We start from the raw sequence: 24,114 nt of genomic DNA on the forward strand, positions 1-24,114 counted from the left end.
GCTTGTCACGTAAGACCTTGAGCAGGTCACTGAACCACTTTGGGCATGACCTGATCTTCAAGTCAGGACCTGGGAAGGACGATCTCTTCAGGTCCCTATCAGCTCTGGAAATGGAGTCAAAGTGTTCACCTTCTTTATCTTGATTACAGCTTTCCCTGTATGTTCCCTTCCCTGGTTAGTTTGCTTACAGTGAAAATTCCACCTGTTTGTTCTTACTTTAGAAATACACCATAAGTATGGATTTTGTGAGAGCATTTGAACGGCAATGTGGATCACAGGCCAGTGTGAGAAGATTAAGAGCACATCCTGCCTATCACAGCTTCAATAATAAGTGGAATTTACCTGTTTATTTTCAAATAAGGTCAGTGATTTATTTCCTCCACCCACCTCCAGTCTTCTGAAGTGGAATTTGAATACCAATTCAGGGTGTTGCTCCACTTAACAGCCCTTTCTTTGAGATCATTGTACCACTCCTTGGGAAGCAGAATCTAAAATGGAAACATGCAAGAAGTGTCTTGATTGCCAAAGTTCTGGCTTGCACGACAGAAAAATAATTTCGTAATTAGAGGGCTGAGAACACCAGCCTCGGACTGAGGTGGACATCAGGCCCAACTCCATCCCCCCCAGCTCCACGCACACGACTAGTATGTCCTCATCCATCACACAGAGGCAGACAGGAGGGTTTCTGGAGCAGCACACTCCTTACCTTTTCCCGTTCTCACCACCTGCCTCTGTCAAACAGCGGACCGGCCCACATCTGTTGTTGGCTTCTCTGGACAGTTCCTTCCCCCAGAGAGAGTAGGGAGAAGCGCAGCTTTAAGTATGCTTTATATCTGGTTCCATCTATCAGTTTATGAGAATCCTAGTTATTATTTTGGCTTTTCTTTATAATCTTTGATATTTGTTCTCTCTGTTCTGGAAAATGGTGACGCTTCTAACAGATGTCATGATGATAGCACTTACGTAAATAAGGCCTCTATAAACTATTTGGGGAAATTTGGGATAAACTCTTAGCAACGTATGTTCTGCTAGAAAAATAGATGAGATCAGGCATTTTAGCAGAGTTTCTTGAATGAGGTCATGGTAAGTTCCTTCACAGAATGACATTAACTAGAGTGTTTTAGATAGAATGGTCTGTAAAGAGTCGTAGGCTTTTTGTTTAAATCGCTGAGTGCTTTCATTATGATGCAGTCCTTTTCCCTAGAGTTCTGAGGGAAAATCACAGGGAAATATATTAAGGATTCGGTACCTTGATTATAATCGCTTGCCGTGATTGAGAATGTATATAATCATCTTCTGATAATGAAATCACAGTTATCAGAACGTTAGGGAGATGTCCTTTCTCATCTACACTGTGTTTTATGCTTAATTTGCCAAGGTCACATCACTGCGTAGCTTGTCTCTGAGTAGGAAATAAAGGATTTGTTCATCTAAGGTATTCATGGACCACACTGGAAGTAGTTACAGGATAATCAAGATCAAGCCAGGGCAAGAAGCCCTTTTGATTCAGGGGCAGAATTTAAAATAGTGAAGCATTATGTCACAGTATAAGACTGCAGTAGGGAAGAGATGTCTGCGTTTTACCATTTCTTCTGTAGTCCGTGTTTTAAGTTAGATTGCTTTAGACGCCCAGTACATCACATCACATCGTCCTGGCTACTGCCTCCAAACTCTCTTTCTAGTCGTTCCCCCAGATCCCGTGACCCCACACGTGTCGATCTGGCACTGTCACCCCACCTCCTGGACCCGCCCTCCTGGAGATCCGGGGGCTGTTTCAGCCAAGCTCGGGGCCGAGCCAGGCTGGGCCCCACAGCAACAGCACAGCCTGCCTTCAGTTGCTTCTCACGGGGCTGGCAACTGAGCTGAAACTATGTTGAAAGTCAGCCAGTCCCTGAAAGATTTTGTACCTTCACCAGATTTTAACATTAAGCATTCAAAGGGATTGGTTAACTTTTCTTTGTAAACTGTCTTACTTAAAATTTGTGAAATTTTTAAAAATGACGTTTGAGTTACAAAGTGTGGAGCTTGTATTCGGTATGTTTGTTTTTCCATTTTAAAAATAAATTCAAGTAATACTTTGTAGGACTGTTCTGTTGATTTTTACCAGGTATCGAATTGTTTACTCTGAGGGATGACAGAAAGTTCCACAAACATGACTAGGGTCAGAGTTGTATTGTTATCTGATTCCCTTCAGGGTCACTTAAAGGAAGCTAAAAGCCAGTGTGGTGGTATGCTTTGACATGTTTATAGGGAGAAATATTCATATTGCACCACTCTTGGGAACAGGTTTATGCTCCTGGTCTGACCATAGGCCTGCATCCCCATCATCTTAGGAAAAAAGGTAGCACTCCCAGCCAGCACCTTCTGGGAGCACACTTGTACCCCCATACTGTTCCTTATACCCTGCTGGGGCTGCCTTTCACTCGTTCTTAAAGGTGTATTGCAAAGTAGCTTTAGGACTTAGTTTCTCATAGGAAGAAAATAAATGAAAATATGACCCAAATCGTGTCAAATTGTCATGAGCCAGTGGCTACCTAGAAACTGGTGTTAGCCCCTTAAATGCCAGAGGCGAAGTTGTAGATCCTTTTTAATTGAAATCTTTCTAGAACATTACATACTCCCAGAACGTTCACGGTATATACTGTATTTGGTACAGGCTGAACATAGTATATCTCCTCCTTAATGATGTGGAGTCTCTACAGCATTGACACACTTTCCCTTTACCCTCAAGTGTGCGTGTACACAAAGTAGAGATGTGTAGAGATGCGGCCTGCGACGTTTCTGATCCTGCTGAGCAGAGGGGGTGTCTCATTGCCGCATCGATTTTATATAAGAGCTTTTTGGATGCTTGCAGACCTGTAGCATGCATGGAGGAATATGTCCAGAGACCCTCCCCAAACCCAAATTTAAGAATTTAGAAACGTTTTATTTGGGGTTTGCCCTTGTTACAAATATTCTGGTAAGAGCAGAATGGCATCACATGTCCACGTGCAAACTACAGCACGGCTTCTCAAGTTTCACCAAAGTGACCTCTCACTTTTTGCTGTTTTGCAAAAAGAACTGTAACCTGTCCCTTCAATCCTGGAAGTTAGCTGCCCAGCAAAGCTGCACGAGGGGCTGGTGCTGGGCTCCTGGCTGGGGAGGCACAGCTCTGTCAAGTGGCCTGGGCAGTTGTACTTTCACGGGTCTTCCCACTTGGTCGCACAGGCAAAGGGCTGTGTGAAGGCAGCGAGATGCCAGGGGTCCTGCTGTGTTTGGTTCTGGTACCTTCTCACACCTTCTCTGGTGCGTTCTCGTTGTTAGCATAAATGTACACATCATTTTGTGTCCTCTGTCTTTCCTTACTACTAAATTATATTTGCTCTTATTGCTGTGTAGCTTCAAGCCGACCTCTTTCCATACCACGTTCTAGAATGAATGTGCCACACATTATGTAACCATTTCCTTACTCGGGACTGTGGAGCTGGCTTCTGGGTTTTCCTAGCTGTACACAGTGCCGGGTTAGCTCTCAGGCCTTTTCCCCGTCAGAGCTTACTCTGTATTTTGTATAGATTTTGGAAAAAGTGATTTGAGGGGCCTGAGGCTGAGACCTGGGGCCGGTGTGCTCTCCCCACTGCAGAGCACCTCTTCCCCCTTCACTGGACGCAGGGTCACACCGCACCCTTTAGCTGCCATTCTCGGGCTCGCCTCCTGGGCTCCCTTCTCTTGCCCCACCTTTCTGCCTGTCACACGTTTCCCCCTCCGTGCCCCTCATCGGCAGCTCGGGGAGATGAGCCTTCTGCAGGCTTCCCTGGGCAGTGGGAGGGAGGGTTCCTTCCGCTAGCCTCCAGGAAGCTGCAGGGACCGGCCAGCTCCAGTGGTGCAGGGCGGCCTCGGGGTCTTTGGCCCTGGGCCATGTCGCACGTTCGTGGAGGGCACAGCTGCTGGCTCTCCGTCTGACGTGCTGTTCTTTTCACCCTTCAGACAGTTTCCTTCAGCTCCGTCTCTGAACTGCTTTTAAAAAGCACACACGTACTGTAAACAAACCAAACTGCTCAATTAGGTGAATTAATCCTGAGCGTGTGTCAGAGTCGATTGCCGTAGGGAACTGGCAGGTGACAGGAGCATACTGGGAAAGGTACGACGGGGGGAGTTACACTGCCAGGAACCAGAATGCTCCCTGAGCAGCTAGTTTAAAAAATACACACTTTCCTGTCACAAAGTCCTAAACATGTGCCCGCATCAGTTATTAAAACAGGAGTCGGGGACAGGAGGTCGCGATGGCTGGCGGGCCAGCTGAGACACAGGAGAACTGACCGGAAGCAGGGCGGGCGCCGCAGAGCGCGAGCGGCCAGCCGTTGTCGTGCTAACTGGCTACCCGCAGTGGCTTTTCTCAAGCTTGCAAACAAAGATACAGAATACAGCCTCCCTGTTCCTTAGTTTGGGGACATTTATTCTGCTGTGATAGCGCGAATGGAGACGGAGTGGAGATACCCACAGTCTCGTGGCCACAAGGGGACGGCACGAGGCCAGGCAGGTGGGACTTGCCGGGCGTGGCTTCTTGATGGCGGCTTAATGGGCAGTTTGTTTAGTTTGAAAAACACGGGGTTAGTCGTGATTCCAGTCAGCTGCAAATAACAGAGAAACCCTCCATAATAGCGCCTGAATCAAGAGAAATGTATTCCTTGTTCAGTTAAAAAAAAAACGTTTGGGAGAATAGGCATTCCAGGGCTGGTTGGGCATCACTAAGAGCGTCAGACTAAGGGACAAGCCGGTGGAGGAAGTCCCTGGTCCTCGGGAAGGAGGGAGAACAGGTAGGGAAGGGCATCTAGCAGCTGCATAAACCCTAACCTGTGCTCTTGTTTTTGTCTCAGATTCAGAGAAATCGCAGGATCCTTAGAAGCAGCACTTACAGATGTACTGGAGGACGCTCCAGGTAACTTCCTGAAAGTGATCAATGGCAGGATGTCACTCAGTGACTGAAGCTCAGCCAGTCACCTAGACCGTCCCATTCTGAGGGTACTTGCACCTTGTCCTGTCATATAGTAGGTTAGACCTTAAAGACCTAACTCAACCTCTTTTTTTTTTAAAGAGGCTAAAAGAAATCAGATTTTTATAGAGCTTCATTCTTTGTAGACGTGGTAGAAATAATGGGATGTTGTTGCAGCAGTAAAAAAGAAGGAAATCTTGCCATTTGCAAGGACCTGGATGGACCTAGAGAGTATTATGCTAAGTGAATTAAGTCAGTCAGAGAAAGACAGACACCATATGATTTCATTCATGTGGAATTTAAGAAACAAAACAAGCGAGCAAAGGGAACAAAAGAGACAAACCAAGAAACAGACTCTTAACCATAGACAACAAACTGATGGTCACAGAGGGGAGGGGGGAAGAGGGAAATAGGTGATGAGGATTAAGAGGACACTTACATGATGAGCACTGAGTAATGTACAGAGTTGTTGAATCACTATTGTACGCCTGAAACCAATACAACACTGTATGTTAACTACACTGGAATTAAAATTAAAAAAAATTTTTTTTAAATATTTTATTTATTTATTTGTCAGAGAGAGGGACAGAGTGAGCACAAGCAGGGGGAGAGGCAGAGGGAGAGGGAGAAGAAGGCTCCCTGCTGAGCAAGGAGCCCAATTTAGGACTCAGTCCCAGGACCCCAGGATCATGACCTGAGCTGAAGGCAGATTCTTAACCGACTGAGCCACCCAGCCGTCCCTAAAATAAAATTTAAAAAAAAAAACAAAAAACAAAACAACAACAACAACAAAATGCTTTAAGAATATAGGAAACAGACCTTATTTTTGTTTCTGAATAGAACATGGCAGGGGGATTAGCCCCTGGTGATCAGCTCTTTGTATAGCAAACTGGCTTCCATCTGCTTTCATCCCAGGCAGGGGTAAAACATCAGGATGGCCCTTCCCTCCTGGGGGATGATTCACAGCTGGGCTTCCTGCCCCAGGCCTCCAGAGCCCTTGGCCTCCATCCTGGGATAGTGAGCAGGTGACAGTGGTTGGTGGGTTCCAGACATGCTAGCTTTCCTCAACAGCCTCATTAATCTCATGTCATGTAGTCATTCCCGGTGGCCACTCACATACTGTACGGCTGTTCTGTAGCCACACAGATCTCTAGGCTGCCCGGGAGACTTCTGCTCGTTTCTGGGTGGCTAAGTCAGCGTGGACTGTGCGGTTTTAGCCTCAGAGTTGGTCTTCACCTGTCTTTGCCAAACATGGTCATATGTAATTGACTTCCTGTATATGAGTAGTGTGTTCAGGTAGTGGAACAGAAGAGCAGACAAATGAAACAGGACAAATTCAAAACCAAAGTCGAAACCCTCGCAAGTGACCGCCACTCCCTGCTTACGTTTATTGATGTGGTATAAAATACCTATTAACTGATGATTTCTGAATGCTGTCTGTGTTTAATAATTATCAAACACCTGGGAGGGGGAATTGTGTAAAATTAGAAAACGCGTTGCCACGGAAGCTGTGGTAGTGTGGCTGGATTATGGCCACTTTCTTCACTCCTGAATTACACGTTGAAAATACTCGAATTGAGCCCTGAGTTGCCTGCGATTCTTTCCGTGTCTGTGTCCTCTTGCAGCCGGCAGTTCGTTTTGCCTCTTGGCTTCGCACAGGACGTGGGGCAGCCTGCAGAGGTGCTGGTCAGACGAGATGTTCTTGCCGGTGCTGGTGCCTCGTCTGTGGAGGCTCACGCTGCAGGTCCTGGCTCGGTACTCCGTGTTCGTCAGTGAGGTGAGGGCTGGCCGCGCCGTTCCTCCCGACCCGAGCTGTCAGGAGTGCCCGACACCCGGCGCTGAACGTGCTCACATTTTACAAGGCCCTGTTGTCATGAGAGGTTAACCTGGAGGACGACAGTAGGCACATTTCTCCAGTTCGTAGCCAGTGGTGGTTTCCTTTTCCCTTTGCCTTTACGGCTGTTCACGATCCCATACTCAGCGCTTCGTCTTGTGGGAAAGCGAGCTCGTTTTCCCTCCTCAAAGCCAGAATCTTTGAGGTGCCTCCAAATTAAAACAAAGATGCTCATTTTAATGAAAAGGCGTAGAAATAAAAATACACGCATTTTAATCGTATTTGGAAGTTTAAAAAAATCATACGATTGTCGAGATTAAAAGGTAGGAAAATTAATGAACCTTTCTTTCATTTCAAAATATCCTACTTTCTTCCTTGTCAGGTAGTTGAATATATTGACTATCTACATGCCTATGAAGATTTATTAGGTATTGTGCATAAAGCGTTCGTACAGCTCAGTGCTGAGCACGCAGGCAGGCCCCACACCAGCATCTCGGTCTCAGAGAGGCCCTGCCTCCTGGACAGTCTCAGGTGACAGACAGACATGCAGCTGGTTCATTGTGTGTGATGAGTATGAAAAGAGGTGTAGGCATGTGTTGGCTCTCAGAAGGACAGCACGAAGAAGCCTCATGTATGGGAAGGAATACAGTCCTAGCTGGAGTAGAAGATGAGCATGTCGTCGTGTTGCTGAGTGTTCTAATGGAAGGAGCACAGGCTTTAGTCAGAATCAAACTGAGGTTCTGCCACTTTTATATTTTGTGACCTTGGGAAAATTAGCCCTAGGAGTCCCAAATTCTTCATCTGTAAAATGGGAAAACAGCTTCTATATGTGGTTGTGAGGAATAAAGAGATATTTGTTGACCAACCAATTGTTGACAAAAATGTCTGGCAGATCCTGGGAGTTCAGTGGAAGCTAGTTTCCTTTTTCCCTTTTGCCTTCCTCTGCTCAGAAGGGTCTTAGCAGACCACCCTGCCCATCAGGCTGTTTCTGAAGACCACTGTGCAGTCGGTTCTGGCAGCACAGAGGGGTTGGTGAGATTCTTCAGTTAGGTCTGAGTCGGCTGCCTGATGCATTCTTACCAGCCAGTAATTCTTATGTCTCTAATAAATTATTTTGCCTTGAACATTCATTATTCCATTTTTTTCTTGATGCCAGGGTACTTCTCTCTGGTTTTTCCCTTGTAACAATACATGATACAAGTAACACTTTTCATTTGTATTATTTGAAGCATAATGAGGCTTAGATTTTGGTTTTTTTATCCTTACTAATTATAATGATAAAGTTCCCAAGCACACTTGGTAAATGATTTACCTAATAGAGTTAATGAATTTTTTTTTAATTGTGATGTTCCAGAAATTAATTTTCGTTCAGTTTAGGGACCTATTTTATTTTTGCCAGTTACTTTTTATCACCAGAAGTTAGACACAGGTTTAAGGAGGATAAATACATGCGGGTTTGTAGCTTGACCTCGTTTCTCCTTGTTGTGCTTCCATTGGTAGTAGTGAATACTTTGTAGATAGCTATCACTTTAGGTGAGTTGTTGACCCACAAAAACAAAAGCTCAGAGAGATTGCTAGTGGAAAAATAATCATTGAAATGGTTTTTCAGCTTTTACTCAGGCCCATCTCTAATGAAAGTGCCAAGGATATTAAAAAGCCTTTGGTAACTGGTAGCAAAGACCCTTCAGTTACCCAAGGAAATGGTGAAGACCAAGGAAGTGCCCCTTCGGAAACAAAGCCTGTGGTCTCCATTTCCAGTACGCAACTTGTATATGTGGTCGCAGACCTGGACAAGCTTCAGGAGCAGGTAGGCCTGTGTCCCGGAAGAATCCCAGGTGCTCGCTTCAGTGTTGCCACAGAAAGCAGTGCGTGCAAAGATCTGGTGCCATTTGGCCTCGTGGGGCTTAGAATCGTGGGGCCCGAGGGTGCCTCGAGAGAACGTGTTCGTCTGCCCTCCGAGGTGTCTCTCTAGTGTCCCCCCCCCCCACAGGTGGGCTCTCTTCCTCCTTGCTTACCAGTCGTGTCGTGAACTGTGTGAACCTGGGGCCTCTGCCTCCTTTCCGGTGGCGCTGTCACGAGCCCCGAGCGAGCCACGCTCCACAGTTCGATAGCTCTGTGTACTCCGTGCGCCATGATCGCTAACGGGTTGGAGCTTAATTGTCTCCACCCCACTTGACCACATACTTTGTCAGCTGTACTTTGAAAGTGCTCAACTGTTAAAACTTCTCCCTCTGTTTTCCCTGGATAGGGGTCCATGTTTGGGGCCTTTATCATTAATTAAGAGGGCTTTGTGGGCCGAATTTGTGTTTGAATGCTCTGGTACATAATTCTGCTTTCCTCCCGTTTAAATATTTTGTGGTGCTTGAACAAATATGTGTTTTGAGCAAAAACATGGTCTTCATTGTAAGCTTGTTTTGGTAATGGTTTTCATATTCCCTGGGCCTGTTAATAGCTGTGCCCTGGCTGTTTGCCATGTTGTTGGCTTATGTTACTGTGAAAGCGTTAGGAGTTTTACTTTCTTCTGATGAAAATGACAGAAAGTTCTGAGTTTAGTTTCATCATTTATTAACAATATTTTAGAGTTTATAGATGCAAATAGAATTGCCTCTTCCTTTGATTTATAAAAAGTAACTGAATATATAAAGTGCATATTTATTTCAGCTTCCAGAACTCTTGGAAACAATCAAGCCAAAACTTGAAATGATTGGCTTTAAGAATTTTTCTTCTATCTCAGGTAAAAATCAATCTTTAGACTCAGCAAATCTTTGGGTAAGAAATAATTTAAAATAAAACTTTAGAGACTGTAGGATATATTTAGCCTTTTCTTCTTAGTTGTAAATCCTTGGTTGTTTCTATATTCTGTTCTGAGATCTTAACTTCTCTGAGATATTTTGTTTAATTCTAATGATTTGATTTGATTTATTGTCATACACTCTCTAAATACTATGACACTGTCTAAATTAAGATTCACATTTGGGCCTGAGTAAGTGGTTACATTCAATCTTTATGTCTCAACAGCAGCCCTGGAGGACTCCCAGACGTCTCTGGCAGCCTGTGTTCCTGCTTTGAGTAACAGGATCATCCAAGACTTAAGTGAGTCTTGCTTCAGTTACCTGAAAAGTGCCCTGGAGGTCCCTAGGCTTTACCGAAGAACCAATAAGGTCAGCAACCACTCACTGAAAAGAATTTTGAGGTGGGGAAATATATAGTAGGAAAGCCACTGAGGGAGGGAGTGGTTGAGCAAGACCCAGAGAGAGGTTCCCAGGGATAGCCTGAGGCCGACCTAATTGGCCTCATCCAAAGAATCTCTGTTTGTGAGAAGGGGATCCCACGGGTGGATGGTTATGGTCAGCTGCTTTGGGAATTGGACTCAGACGGTACAGACTTGTCTGGATTCCTTTGGCCTTAAGGAAAGATAGTTGTTTCAAAAGAAAGCATTTTCATAAAATATCTTTAACTCCTATACTCTTTTGGTCTTTGTATCTTATATTTGAAAAAAATTGAATTTACCTTTGTTCCCTTCATATTGTCCTAGCAAGTACCTGCTTTCTCCTGTTCTTTAACTTGATAAAAAGCTGCATTAAGAATATGGAAGGCATTTATGAGATGGAAAAGCATGCACGCACACTGGTGTTCAAAGTGGAATTCTCCTGTTGTCACACTTTAGAGAATGGCAATTTGGGGACTTCGTTTTGACCAGTGGTTTAGTTTCCCCTCCTGAACTCTTATTTTCAGGCATTTATATGCTCGTTTCCTTCTTGCTACATGTCACTTAATTTTCCATCGAATTTTCTTTTTTCACAATTGTAGAGTTGGATGTTAGGCAGTTTACTACTAAAATTATTTTCAAGAACTATGAAAATTTCGTAAGACGTTGTGCTGTTTTGGAATGTCCCTGGAGCTTCTGCCACACGTCCCTGGTTTAGGGCAGCCTCTGTGTGTGCGAAGCGTGGGCGTCTTGTGTTGCCCTTCCCATCCGACTCGGCGTTCTGGAGGCAGTGAGGGCTGAACTGAGCTGGAGCAAATCTCCTTTGTGGTTATTCTTCACCTTTTAAAATCTGGGGTGTGCGATAGGATTGCTGCTTCCAGCAAGAGTACTTTGTCTCCTGATTTTCTCTTTCTGGTCTGACTTGAAACTCCCACTTCAAAGTGGGAGAGAGAGACCTATTTTATATTCCCAAATACATTAATTTTCTTTTAGTAACCTACCAACTTTCCCTGTCTGTTCAATACGATGTTAATATATTTACCAGGTGCTTGTCGGTCAGATACTCTCATTTGTTCTTCTATAAAGTGAATGCCAGTGTCCTTGTTTGCAGATGAAGAAACTAAAACTAAGGAAAGCCAAATTACTCACCCTAAATCCTTGCTTCTCGGTCTTTCGACCTGCAGCATTAGCATCACCTGGTGGGAGCTCGTTAGAAATGCACAGTCTAGAACACAGCTCTAGAAATGCATCTAGAAATGCACAGTCTAGAACACACCCCGTCCGCCCCGGTGCATACTTCAGTGCTTGTTCTCTTTCTCTCTCCGTCTCTGGCTCTAAACATGATTTTCCCTTGCTTTACTCCATTTGACCCCCTCCTGTTCTCCAGGTATCTTTCTGTAGACAACATTAGTGCTTTTGGGGAGGGAGGGAGTTTGTACGTGTCTCAAAACCAGTACATCAGTAGCATCTCTTTGAAGTTTGAGTAACTTACTCTGTTTATTTTTTTAACCCCTACCGTCATTATTCCAGGAGGTGCCAACAACAGCCTCCTCTTATGTGGACAGTGCTCTGAAGCCATTTTACCAGCTTCAGAGTGGGCACAAGGATAAGCTCAAACGGGCAATAATTCAGCAGTGGCTAGAAGGCGCACTTTCTGAGAGCACTCATAAGTAAGTACCTGAGAAGTAGGTTATTCCAGGCGTTCTTAGACAAGCCCTGAGTCAGAGACCACTGAGGCCACCGGAGGGTTGCATGTGGACAAGGTGGTGAGCCCATCAAATAAGTGTGTCGCTGGACGAGTCGGGCGTAGGCACTCAGTCCTTCCGTCTGCGTTGATGGTGGAGCTGTGCTCGCTCCACTCGCCCTGCACCCAGAGCACGTCGGGCCGCCTGCCTCCACCTAGACCGCCTCCCGGCTTCCCCGGGGCTCACACTGGTCCTGTACCTCTCTGGGCACGGCCGGGCTTTGCTGTCCGTGATGCGCCTCCTGCAGGCCTCTTTCTGCAAGTCCAGGCTTACTTTTTCTTTGAAGATCCTTTCTCTCCTCAGCTGTGACCGAAATGGCTCTGATCACACCACGTAATCAAAGGCTCGTACCGGTGAGACCACCGCGGTCTAGAAGAGAAAGCATACATTCTGAAGTAGCATTACAGTGGATAAGTGTTCCATGTCTAAAACCCTGCAGCCCTTGAAAGTATAAGGAGGTCTTCAACATCCCTGTGGTTCAGTGTCTCCTCGTTTGTCATTTAATCAACTCTTCCCCAAATGCCAGCATTGAGTTATGTCAAAAGTATATTATTCAATTTTATTATTGAATTTTGTTTATTTTGCAATAGTATTTGATTTATTTCAGTTGTTTCTGAATTAAGTGACATTTGTGGGTTAATTTAGAACATAACAATGAGTTACAGTATTGCTTTTGTGGGCAAATACATTCCAAGTGCCAAGTAACCAGCTTGTAAACAAAGTTTTGAAATGCAACTCATTTATAATTTGCAAATTTTATTGAGAATATTGTGAAGGTAATTAGTTTTATTTAAAAATTTAAATGCTTCCATTCTTTAAAAGATGAACTATTTCTAGAACTGACTATAAATGAATCTGTTACTTGCACTTGGGGAAATGAGCTCCAGATGCTCATCCTTCAAGTAAGAAAGACCATTTGGCTCACAATTTCCTCTTAGTGTTTGGGAGTAAAATTGTACACAAAGTCCATGTACATATTTCTTCAGTTCTGAGGGAATGCAGTGCTAGAGAGTCAAGACCTGCCCTTTGGGGGCTCCTGGGTGGCTCAGTCAGTTAAGTACCTGCCTTCGTCTCAGGTCGTGATCCCGAGGTCCTGGATCGAGTCCCCACATCAGGCTCCCTGTTCAGCGGGGAAGCCTGCTTCTCCCTCTCCCTTTGCCCCTCCCCCTGCTTGTGCGCGCTCGCTCTCTGTGTCAAAAATAAATAAATCTTAAGAAAAAAAAAAAAAAACCTATTTCTTTTCAGTCTTAAAAAACATTGATAAAATTAACCATGGCTGTTTTTTTTTTAATTGGGAATGAATTTTTGTCTTAAAAGTCTCTTGTTTTGGTCCACAAAGCCAGTTCACCTGTTTGGGGATACACACAAACACCTCGGTCTCACCAGTGAGTGTGTCTCATGCCCCAGGTATTACGAAACCGTGTCAGACGTTCTGAGCTCGGTGAGGAAAATGGAGGAGAGCCTGAAAAGGCTGAAGCAAGCCAGGAAAAGCAGTCCCGCCAACCCCGTCGGTCCCAGTGGCGGCGGCATGAGCGATGATGACAAAATCAGGCTGCAGTTGGCCTTGGATGTGGAGTACTTGGGAGAGCAGGTAAGCCCCAAGCCATGATCAGCCTGGTGCATCTGACGAGAGTTCTGCGGGCCCAGCGGTCTCTTGGCGGCTCACCTGAGCCCACACGTGTTGCCGAGGGGGTGGGGGGTATCCACTCCTGGGGCTGGAAGAGTGGGTCAGGGCCCCAGAATACCCGAAGGAAAAGGATGTGCATAACCAAGTACTAAAAATTGACAGTTGAGGTCTGACAACCTCTGCTTGGCTCAGGGGCGCTTGTGTTCATGAGGCCCACTCGAGTGTGAGCTCACAGACGGAGATGGTGTCCTATTTGTCCACCTCCTGGAAAGTGCCCAAGACGTAATCGGGTGGTTAGAATAACTAGAAAAGCATTAGCCCATGGATTTCTCATTGTGGCCCTCGAGAAATCGTCTGAGCCTAACTTCTTGGCTTCCCTGGCTGAGTTTTCTGTTTTCCATCAAACACAGGTTTTAGAGTCAGAGCAGATGGATGAGTATTACTGTACATAATGTCACTTAGGAGGCAGATACGGGTTCTGTGCCAGGCCTCTGTTCATACTGAGGTGACTTGCTCAAGGATCTTGAAACTCCTCGCCCTTGAGAAGCTGGCTTTCTAAACTGTTTAGGTTCGCTGTATGGCGCAGGTCCTCCAGGAAGGTCTTTTGCTAGAGGAAAAGAAGTGAGATCCTGAAATCTCCATCAGGAGATGCTTGGCTTTCTAGCTCACTGAGGACTCTTGCACATCAGGGTCATCACTGGAGATCCACATTTTGCTGCTTTGAGGCGAATTTAGAGATACATTCTGGCAGAAGTCCATTGCCCTATTTCTTTATTTCACAAGAGAAACTTAGAGTCTTTTTATAAGCAAGACAATTTGTTATAGCAAAATGAAGAACAAAGAAGCCAAAGAAAGGAGGGGACGGGTGGGGGGAGTAGCAGCAGGGGGACGAACAGAAATGGCACTGTCCCCAGAATGAGTGGCAGCGTGCCAACAGATGCTATATACTTGGTGTAGATCTGTCCAGATTTTCCTGTGCGTGTGTGTGTGGTGTTTGTTGCTGCTGTTAACAAAAGCGGGGACACGGTATGCCACGACTCGGTTACCACAGTAATCCACGGTGCTCGCTCTGCCACGGCATCTGCAGTTCATCAGATTCTGAGAAAAGGTTGTTGGTGGCGTGTGAAGAAATGAAGAGCTCAGGCCAATGCTTTTTTGAAAACTCTCCACTTAAAAAATAGTCCACTTTATTCTTCTTTTTGTGTGAATTTTCTTTTGCAGTGCACAAAAGAGGCTCTTATGCTGGTAAGAGCCTGGTGTGACGGACTGAGATAAATGAACATTCTGGCTCCTTAGAATGCTAAGTGTTTAATCCCAAAAAGTGAATCTTGACCATGAGTCAGTCCTTTGCTGTGAAGGGAAAAATTGTCCGCCAGTCTTTGGGGAGCGCCCTTTTTCTGGGCTCGTAGAGGCTGGGGGTGGATATTCTGAGTGTCCTGTATAAGGGTCTTTTGTTTGCATTCAGCTGAAACCGAGGGGCCTTTATTCGCTCTCGTGGCCTTTGCAGATACAAAAGATGGGCCTGGCAACAAAGGACATAAAGAGCTTCCCCGCCCTCGCAGAGCTGGTCGCCGCCGCCAAGGACCAGGCAACGGCAGAACAGCCCTGAGCATCTTGGAAGAGCCCGCGGGGAGAGGAGAGTTGGACGTCAAGCCCGAGGGGAAGAAAGTGGCTCTGTCCTCTTTCCAAGTCTCCGTGTTCCAGAAGTGCTTCCGCCGTGTCTCCAGCAACACGCCAATGCAGCTTCTCTCCGCCCACTTGGGTCCCCTGTCACCCAGAACAGAACACAGAAGCCTTTTTCCGTTGTACGGAAGATTGTTTTTAAGACACTTCAAACTTTCTACTATAGTTTACAGAGCAAATTATTTTATTTTTATTGTAAATCTTAGCGTGGAAGAGCCGATTTCTACAATATGATTAGAGTAAATAGAGATGTGTGGCTACGGAAAGTAGGCCCCCTGGCCCCTCAGTGGGAAGCGCGCACCTGCAGGGGTGATCACGCCGGAGGGCTCGCCCTCTCCTACCGGGGCCGTGACCGTGCACAGGGGACGCTCTGAGAGAGGCGGGGCGGGGGGGTGCTCCTCCGTTCTCCCACTGGGTGTTCAGCAAGAGTGCTTCCGGTCACGGCATCGCTCCCGGCGGAGCTGGAACCAGGAGGCAAGACGTATTCCTGAATAAAAGACGTGTCTGCCAAAAGTGCATGTGGTTTTTATTTGTGGATCGAGTGCAGGTTAAGTGGTGCTCCTCCCCGGTGCCCTGTGGGGCGTGTGTCCTCGAGGGCACCTGCCTCCCCAGCGCTCAGCGGTGGGGCCTGCCTGTGGAGACCTCCTGCAGGGGTGGGAGGTGACAAGGCCACGGGGCCCCATGTGTCGGGAGGGAGAGGCTGCAGGGGTGTCCGGAAGCAGGACCACCCCGCGAAGGCGGGCACATTTCTCCCTCTAGCTCGAGATTCGTTGCATCTCAGCATCTCCTTTGTTCAAAGGTCGGCCCCGGGGAGAGAAAGGAAGAGGGTAAGAGGTAATTAATTAAGAAAGCAGGTCTGCGAGCTAGCAGGAACTTTTTTGTCTTTAGTGCAGTGATGAGGCAGAGCTCGAGAAGTAGGGGGCATGAGAGGAACCCCAGTAAAAGCGGCAAGACCAGCAACGAGGGCAGCCGGAGCTCTGGGCCGCACGTCCCCCAGCCCTTGCAGCCGTGTGGCTCCCCCTGTGTGCAGGGCCTGCGTCTGCGCGTGCTGGCCTTAGCCGCGAGCGCCCACCCTGCCCTGGCTGGAGCGGGCTCCGAGCAGACGGGATAGGGAGTGCGGTCGGACACAGCCCGGTGGGTGAGAGAGTAGAGGGGACTCAGCATCATGGTGGGACCTCGCACGGCCGCGGGAGCTGGCTCAGCCGTCTACACGGGCCGTTGCCTCTCTGCGCCGTGCTGGGCCCGCAGGCCACAGGGGGCGGTCGGGAAGGCAAGCTGGACGGGAAGTGAGAGAGAGCAAGGCTGACCAGTGGAGATAAACCGGCACCCACGTTTGTCTCTTGCTGCCTCCAGACCCCAAGTTCCGTGAGGGGGGCCTGCGGAAGTTGTGCTTTCTCGAAGCTGCACACGCCACCGGGAGCCGAAGGAATCCAGCGGGGGGCCTGCCACCCCTATGCCTGCAGCGAGCGTGCAGCCCCACGGGACCTGTGTGAGCCGCCACGGTGGCCGGCCCTGCACTCGCCTCTGCGTGTGAACTTACGCCCTTGTGGGTAATGCCAACCTCCCACCACGGCCAGCCTCCCATCCCTGCCGGGCTGCCGAGATCTGCCTGCCTGCCGACGATCTGCTCAGTGGCCCAGCGCTAGTCAACACCAGCCTCTGTGTGTCCCCTCTGCCTGGCTGCTTTGCCTTTCTCATCTGTTTCAAAACGTGGTTGACAGGGATACAACGTATTTAGCCCTTCCAACTCCACATTATCCCCATAATGCAGACAAGGAAACAGAAATTAAGGAGTTAAGATAACTAACAAGCAGAATTTATTTTATTTATTTATTTTTTTTAAAGATTTTATTTATTTATTTGAGAGAGAGAGAATGAGAGACAGAGAGCATGAGAGGGAGGAGGGTCAGAGGGAGAAGCAGGCTCCCTGCCGAGCAGGGAGCCCGATGCGGGACTCGATCCCGGGACTCCAGGATCATGACCTGAGCCGAAGGCAGTCGCTTAACCAACTGAGCCACCCAGGCGCCCACAAGCAGAATTTAAACCCAGGCAAGATAGTTCCAGAGTCCAGTTTGTTCACCGCTGGGGTAATTCTCCCTCCCTAATATGAGCATCGGAACAGAGAAGCTGATACTCCAGGATTGGGGCCCCAGGCTCGGCCTGGGTTCAGTAACCCCACGTTCTGGGCTCACAGCTACACGCTTGGGGTCCTGATACCGATTTCTAGGCTGAGGAAACAATCTGTAGTAAAAAGCAGAAAGTTCCAGAACGCTTATCCCTGGCTTCCCCAGAATGTCTCCGTCATTTACTGTGTGTTAGTTAGCTTTGCCTTGAAGAATCATAACTGAACAAAGTTTAAGGACGAAGCAATACCTTTTTACACTAAAACTAGAATTATTTTTTACTTTAGACCGTTAAGAGTCAAAAAGCCATCTCAGCACAAGATGTCTCTTTGGCCAATGGGACGTATGCCAGGGAGGCCTTGCATGAGTTGGGGGGGCTCCCTGTCATTCGGGGACCCCGGCTGCCTGCCAGTTGCCACCTCCATCCTGTGGCTTCCACATTCCCCGAGGGTGACTTCCTGTGTTGGTTCCCTGTGCCAATTATCTCAAATGTGGTGGCTTAAAACGACAGAATTCTGTTATAGTTCTGAAGGCAGAAGTCCAAACGCAGGTGTCGGCGGGGTCCCACCTCTGAGGGCTCTACGGACACAGTCCTCCTTACCTTTCCCACCTCGGCTCACGTTAGCACAACTCAGTCTCTGCCTCCCTCTTCCCATGGCCTTCTGCTCTTCCCTTTCAAGAACCCTGTCCTTGGATTTAGGATCCACCTGCTTAATCCGGGAAGATCTCATCATGAGATCCCAAACTTCATTGTGTTCGCGAAGGTCCCTTTGCCACGTAAGGTCACTGGGCACCAGGCACAGATTCTGGGGCTTCGGATGTGGGCAGACCTTCTGGGGGCCACCATTCAGTCTCCCCCTCTGCTGCAGCCAACTGGGAAAGGAAAAGCACATGAAGGGCCACGCCAGGGGGTGGTGGCCCCGCGTGGGAGAGCACACCACACTTCCACACACTCCCGTGTCCGGAACTCAGCCCCAGAGGGGCTGGGAATTGGTCTGGCTGTGTGTCCAGGAGGAAGAGAAGGACGTAGATCTTGGAGCTGCTTTAGATGTGCACCTCGATCTCCTGCTGGGAGTCTTGACCAGGAATTCTTTTTTTTTTTTTTTTTAAGATTTTATTTATTTGACAGAGAGATAGCGAGAGCAGGAACACAAGCAGGGGGAGTGGGAGAGGGAGAAGCAGGCTTCCCGCCGAGCACGGAGCCCAATGCAGGGCTCGATCCCAGGACCCTGGGATCATGACCTGAGCCGAAGGCAGACGCCCAACGACTGAGCCACCCAGGCGCCCCCTTGACCAGGAATTCTTTGCAGCTCCCTGGAACTACTACATGGAGTTGCCCTCTGAGAGCCGCTCAGCCACCTAAGTGCGTGTGGAAAGGGCAGCCCCCGGGTCCTCAGGCCTCTCCTGGTGGGCAGCTCGGGGCCGCAGGACGTCGGGTGCTCGGCCTTGCCCTACCTTAAGGCCAGCAGCAGCCCTGGCGGCGCAGTAACGGACAGACGTGACCCTGCCACGGGTTTGCGGAGACCTTCCCGCTCAAGTTCATGTTCCAGGGCTCAAGACGGTGACGGACTGCAGATGTTGAGTGAGTGGTAGATTCTTAAGCCAGGTTTTCGGGGGGGTTCTTCTCTGAAGGCACTGTTGATTTTCTCAGTGCCTGGCATCCTTATACGCGAGAGACCCCCTCCTCCTCAGCCGCCAGACAGCCCAGACAGAAGCTCCCCACTGTGGGAGAAAGCCGGCCTTTCCCTGCCCGTGTCCTCCTCCTGCCACAGGGTCAGCAGCTCCGAAGGAGACACACTGTCCCTGCCCTGTGCGGACGTCCCGGCCCCGCCCGCCTCCCTTGACTGGCCGCTGGGCGCCGCGCTGGATGCCCGCAGAGACTGGTCCGGTGCTCCCCGCCTGCGGCTTCCGGAGGGCCTCCGCGCTCCGCTCAGCCTCGTTCTCACTTTCACACGGAGTCTCAGATCATCCGCGATTCCCACCTTGTCTCAGCTCTCACTGATGTGGAACTGAAATGTATTCTTAATCTTTGAGGTGGGTTTTGATTGTTAAGGAACCCAGCTTGGTGCAGTAACCACCACCTGAATTACTCTCCCACCTTGAACAACTGAACCAGGCCGGGGTCGGAAACGGCGCACGTGGACCCTGGACAACAGCAGTGTTGGATCCCAGAGAGAGGGGAGACTGAGCCCTGTGTGGACAGTGGCCAGGCCCCAGCATAGGAGGACCCAGAGCCTGGCGACTCAGGTTTGAGAGAGTTTGGAGTTGGGGGTGCCAGGGAGGCCAGAACTCGGGGGGCAGAGTGTGTAGAGGAGGGCGGCTCTCGTTGTGTAGCTGGGTGCTGATTAGCCACTGGTGTGGGCAGGAGGCCACGAAAGTGAGGAAAGGTCCCCAGAAAGGAGCGGGTAGAACAATCCTCCGACCTCAAGGGGCCCAGGAATAGTGTGTGTTCCCGCCAGCCAGAATGGAAGGGCGCTGACGGGCCACCAGTAGGGTCCTCGGAAGGGTGTGGCCTCAGGCGTGGCACCAAATTAGCCTAAACCAAAGGCTGGTCTCAACCCACTTAACAAAGCTTAAAAGCAAGCCTCAGAGGATAACTTTTCGGTAGACTCAACAGAAGTGCGGAGTAACTTGCATGCAGGGAGGTGGGCTACGGGACCCCCGCTCCCTTGAAGTGATGGAGTCACTGACATTCAAAACACATGGTGTTTTAGAGTCTCTCAGACGCACCCTGAACATCTGCTCATTCTGCAGCTTTAAAAATCACATGGTGGGGGCGCCTGGTGGCTCAGTTGTTAAATGTCTGCCTTCGGCTCAGGTCATGATATCAGGGTCCTGGGATTGAGCCCCGCCTCGGACTCCCTGCTCAGCGCAGGGTCTGTTTGTCCCTCTCCCTCCACCCCTACCCCTACTGGTGCTCTCTCTGTGTCTCTCTCAAATAAATAAAGAAAGAAAATCTTAAAATCACACGGCGAACCTGTGTCCACACAAAAACCTGCACACGGATGTTTATAGCAGCTTTTATTCGTAATTGCCAAAAAACGTTGGAAGCAACCAAGTTGTCCTTCGGTATGGGGATGGATAAATCAAATGTTGGCCCAACCAGACAATGGAATATCGTTGGGTGCTAAAAAGAAATGAGCTGTCAAGCCATGAAAAGATACAGAGCAATCTTAAATGCATATTGCTAAGAGAAAGAAGCTGATCTGAAAAGACTGCATACTGTAGGATTCTAGCTATACGAACTTCTGGAAAAGAATGTCTCTCTATGGAGACAGTAAAAGGATCAGTGGTGTCAGGAGTTGTGGGAGATGAATAGGTAGAGCACAGAGGATTTTTAGGACATCAAAAATCTCACCTACTAGCATATGAGAACTCTGTACTTTCTGTTCAATTTTGCTATGAGCCCAAAACGGCTCTAAAAAAATAAATCCTATTAGAAAAAAAAATCACATGGGATGATATTCAAATCCAAAATCTGTCCAAAGCCTAAAGCCTTCAGTACATGTTTCAGCGATCCGAACTTTTCAGATGTTAGAAAGGTAATGTGGTTTCCATCCTGGGTACCATGGGGCCACATGGAACAGCGCCTGCTAATCAAACACGGGTATCTTTCTGCGGCAAACTGAGGACTCTTCACACTTCCATAAACTGCCATAACGTAAGGATCTTAAGCAGCCTCATGTCTGTTCAGGTTGGGGTTTGCTGCCAAATGAATAACAAACAAATATTGTTTAGTTTCCTAAACTCAGTAAAGATTTGGGCTCTGATGAGCTTCCTGGGTGGGCGGGGAACCACCCCAGGCCACCGTCCCTGCAGGCCCCACAAGTGCCCAGGCTGGAGGGGGTCAGAGCTGCTGAATCATTCCCTTGTCTACGGGAGGAGCACTTTGCAACCGCAGGAAGACTTAGAATTTAGTGAAGAATGGTTGATGAGAAACAGACCCCCGGAATTGACATATTTGTGTTAAGCAATCTGGGAAATGTTGGTATTTTGTATCCTGGTAACATCCCGACCCACTTCCCATTTATAAAGGAGCTGAGGACAAAGAACAGCAGTGGGTCAGTTGGCAACATGGTGCTCCTAACAACCGCCCAAGCCCCAGCAGCCCCCAGCAGCCCCCCACAGCCTCCCAGCAGCCCCCCACAGCTCCCCACAGCCCCCCAGCAGCCTGCTCAGTGGGAGGCATGCTGCTAGCTGCTTTTTTAAAATAAGGCAAAGAACACCAATTTTGTCTTCCTCTCGTTGCGGCGTGACCGTGCTGTCCCGTGTCGCCGTGAGCAACTTCAAGAGCACGGTTCACGAGTCAGGATGACGGCAGCGGTGGGGCCTCAGGCTCCCTGCCGCCCCCATGCGGGGAGGGACGTGCTGGGGGTCAGGGGGACGGCCCTGAACCCTTAGCGTGCACACATACATAGACCGCTTCTCGTGTGCGGTTGTTTTAGGGACCACAGGAGAAGTTGTCACGGTTGGAGTTCTGGTTGAAGATGCATCATCCGCCCGAGAGCAGGAATCCAAGAGCTGGTGCTGCTGGCCCTTCTAAAGCCTATGCTGGGCGGGGGATTCGGGGCTGGCCCTAACCCCAGCCCTAAAGCCCAGTGTGCAGCCTTGGGCCCCCTGGGCAGATGCGGACGCTGACTCCGGGGCCCTAGCTCGGCCTGAGGCTCTGCGTCTCTGACTTGCTCCTTGGGCCACGCTCAGCCATGAGACTCCCAAGCGCGCCTGCTTCTGGAATGTCCAGTTCTCCCCAGAGCCCTGGCATCTAGTAGCCATTCCAGAAAGGCCAAACCAGAGAGGAGTTGGGCGGCAGCTTCTGCTCCACACTGGGCCTCGGAGGGAAGAGGGGAAGAGGGGACGAGGGATCCAGGGAGCGCAGAGTGTGGTGGAAGATAGACCCAAACGAAGCCGGGGCCGGGCCAGCGGGGCCGGGGCTGCTGGGGGAACAGAGTCTCTAACAGATGCGGCAAGGGGGGCCCTGATCAGCACCCACAGTTCATTAACACGCGGCGGGCTCGGGACTCAGGACGTCTGGATTGCTGCCTCTTCAAAGTGACCATGCAAAGCACAGGTGCTGTGTCGTATTTATCCCCTCGGGTCCACATCGCTCAGGCTGATGTTGTGGGAGGTCTGGGGGCCTGGGGGTTTGTGGGGAATGTGCACCCCTTGCCCAGGCTCCTTCACGTTCTGGAAGGAGGCAGCCGGCCACAGGCATTGGAACTTCCAAGCATCCATCCGTATCTGTGTGACGTGTCCAGAGCCTCCCTGTGCGGCCAGAAAGCAGAGGCCGATTTGAGGAAAGGGGAGTGGGGGGAGGTGGCCAGGAACTGAAACGATCCCCAGCAGAAAGCTTCACCTGCAGCTTTAAAGACAGGGATGGGTGCTGCTTGCGCCCCGAAACGCTTACAAACTTGAAGCCCTTCCCAGAAGCTTCCCCTGGGACATTTCACCTTCTCCGCTCCCAGGTGCCAGCCCTGTCCCTGTATGGTTGGTGGTCCTCTGTAATGGATGGGGGGAGCACTAGCCCTGGAAGACGATCCCAAAGGGGAGGCTCTTGAAGGGCCTGGAACGTGGGCCTTGAGGGTCCCCCCACAGTGCCGTTAGGAGACAGGCTTGAGTGTGTGCGCCAGGCTGTTGCATGTTTCCTTTGCTGCTGTAACATTTCCGCAAACGCAGTGGCTTACAACAGCCCAAACTGATTCTCTCACAGTTCCGAGGCCAGAAGGCAAAGACGGATCTCACTGACCCAAATCAAGGCGCTGGCCAGGCAGTGCTCCCTCTGGAGGCCCCAGGGCAGGATCCTTGTCCTGCTGCAGGTTTATGGAATGGGACTTCCAGACGGGAGAGGTCATAACGTTTTTATGGACTGACGGCCCCTGACATGTTGGTGGTTATTTCTCATTTATCCGTTCAAGGATTTCCCACAGTGGCACAGAAGGGCAGGGAGGCCCAGAGAGGGGAAGTCACCCACTCTGGGTCACAGTAAGTGTTGGACGTGGGCTTCCGGCTCAGCCGGTCCATCTCTGGAACGCATGCTCCTAGGCACCCACCATGCCCCCTCTCACGTGTGGCCCAGCTGTCCCCTGGACCTCGGAACAGGGAGGTGTATGCCGGACCAGCCGGGTGCTTGGGGACATGAGGGGGACACTGAGGTTCGGAGGGCATCGCGGGCCTGCCTCTCGTCCGCACAGCACGCTCGGTCCCCTCTGGACTGTGGGCAGCACAGTCGTCATTAAGCGGAACACGGACGCTTCTGCTCACACCACTGACACCGCACACGGGAAGGACCTAGCTCAACCTGGAAACCGTCATCCCCACCCCCACCCCCGGATGCTTGCCCGGCTGCCGCGCGCCCCTGGGCCCTCGTCGGTGGGCACCGTAGTCCGTAACCTGCCTAGTAATTTCAGCGTCTGTGGAGGGAGCCAGAGAAGGTGCTTTCTGTACGTCAGGGAACATCTTCACTGTCATCAGCAACAGCGATCTGACCCTGTGTCCCCGGAAAGGAAGAAGTGACCGTCGGCCCCGTTCCTTCCCGGCTGCATGTAGGAGCATGGGGCCTCCCCCACGCACCCACCTGCCGCTTAGGGATGGAAGCGTCGAGAAGCAAACTTCTCCAAATGATGGCTAAGTACCAGCCCACACCTTCCCTGGAAATTCCACCCAAAATACAGCTCAAAGCCCTAGAAAGGACTTGGTGTGTATGGTCTGTCAGCTAAATGGCAGGTTTTTGTTTTGCTACTAAGTGAAAGAATTTTTCTTTCTAAGATTTTATTTATTTATTTGATTTATTTGTTTGTTTTATTTATTTATTGACAGAGTACACACAAGAGAGAACTGGAGTGGGGGGAGGGGCTGAGCAGGGAACCTGACTCGGGGCTCGATCCCAGGACCCTGGGATCATGACCTGAGCCAAAGGCAGATGCTCAAC

General features: G+C 49.4%; 1 protein-coding gene across 2 annotated transcripts in view; it reads left to right on the forward strand.

Moving 5' to 3' along the window:
- Nucleotides 1–15,600, forward strand: part of COG2 (component of oligomeric golgi complex 2) — a 49,931-nt gene extending 34,331 nt beyond the window's left edge. The window contains exons 10-18 of one of the 2 annotated variants that reach the window (XM_032430307.1): nucleotides 222–361; nucleotides 4,854–4,915; nucleotides 6,595–6,746; nucleotides 8,413–8,610; nucleotides 9,465–9,537; nucleotides 9,822–9,964; nucleotides 11,542–11,681; nucleotides 13,164–13,347; nucleotides 14,891–15,600. In XM_032430307.1, the coding sequence (XP_032286198.1) occupies nucleotides 222–361; nucleotides 4,854–4,915; nucleotides 6,595–6,746; nucleotides 8,413–8,610; nucleotides 9,465–9,537; nucleotides 9,822–9,964; nucleotides 11,542–11,681; nucleotides 13,164–13,347; nucleotides 14,891–14,992 (1,194 nt within the window). In that variant the 3' untranslated portion in view covers nucleotides 14,993–15,600. The remainder of the gene's footprint in view (nucleotides 1–221; nucleotides 362–4,853; nucleotides 4,916–6,594; nucleotides 6,747–8,412; nucleotides 8,611–9,464; nucleotides 9,538–9,821; nucleotides 9,965–11,541; nucleotides 11,682–13,163; nucleotides 13,348–14,890) is intronic. The other variant, XM_032430308.1, reaches the window with a different exon arrangement.
- The last annotated feature ends 8,514 nt before the right edge of the window (nucleotides 15,601–24,114 follow it).

This window comes from Phoca vitulina, unplaced genomic scaffold (genome assembly GCF_004348235.1).
Source record: "Phoca vitulina isolate PV1807 unplaced genomic scaffold, GSC_HSeal_1.0 scaffold43, whole genome shotgun sequence".
NCBI classification, from domain to species: Eukaryota; Metazoa; Chordata; class Mammalia; order Carnivora; family Phocidae; genus Phoca; species Phoca vitulina.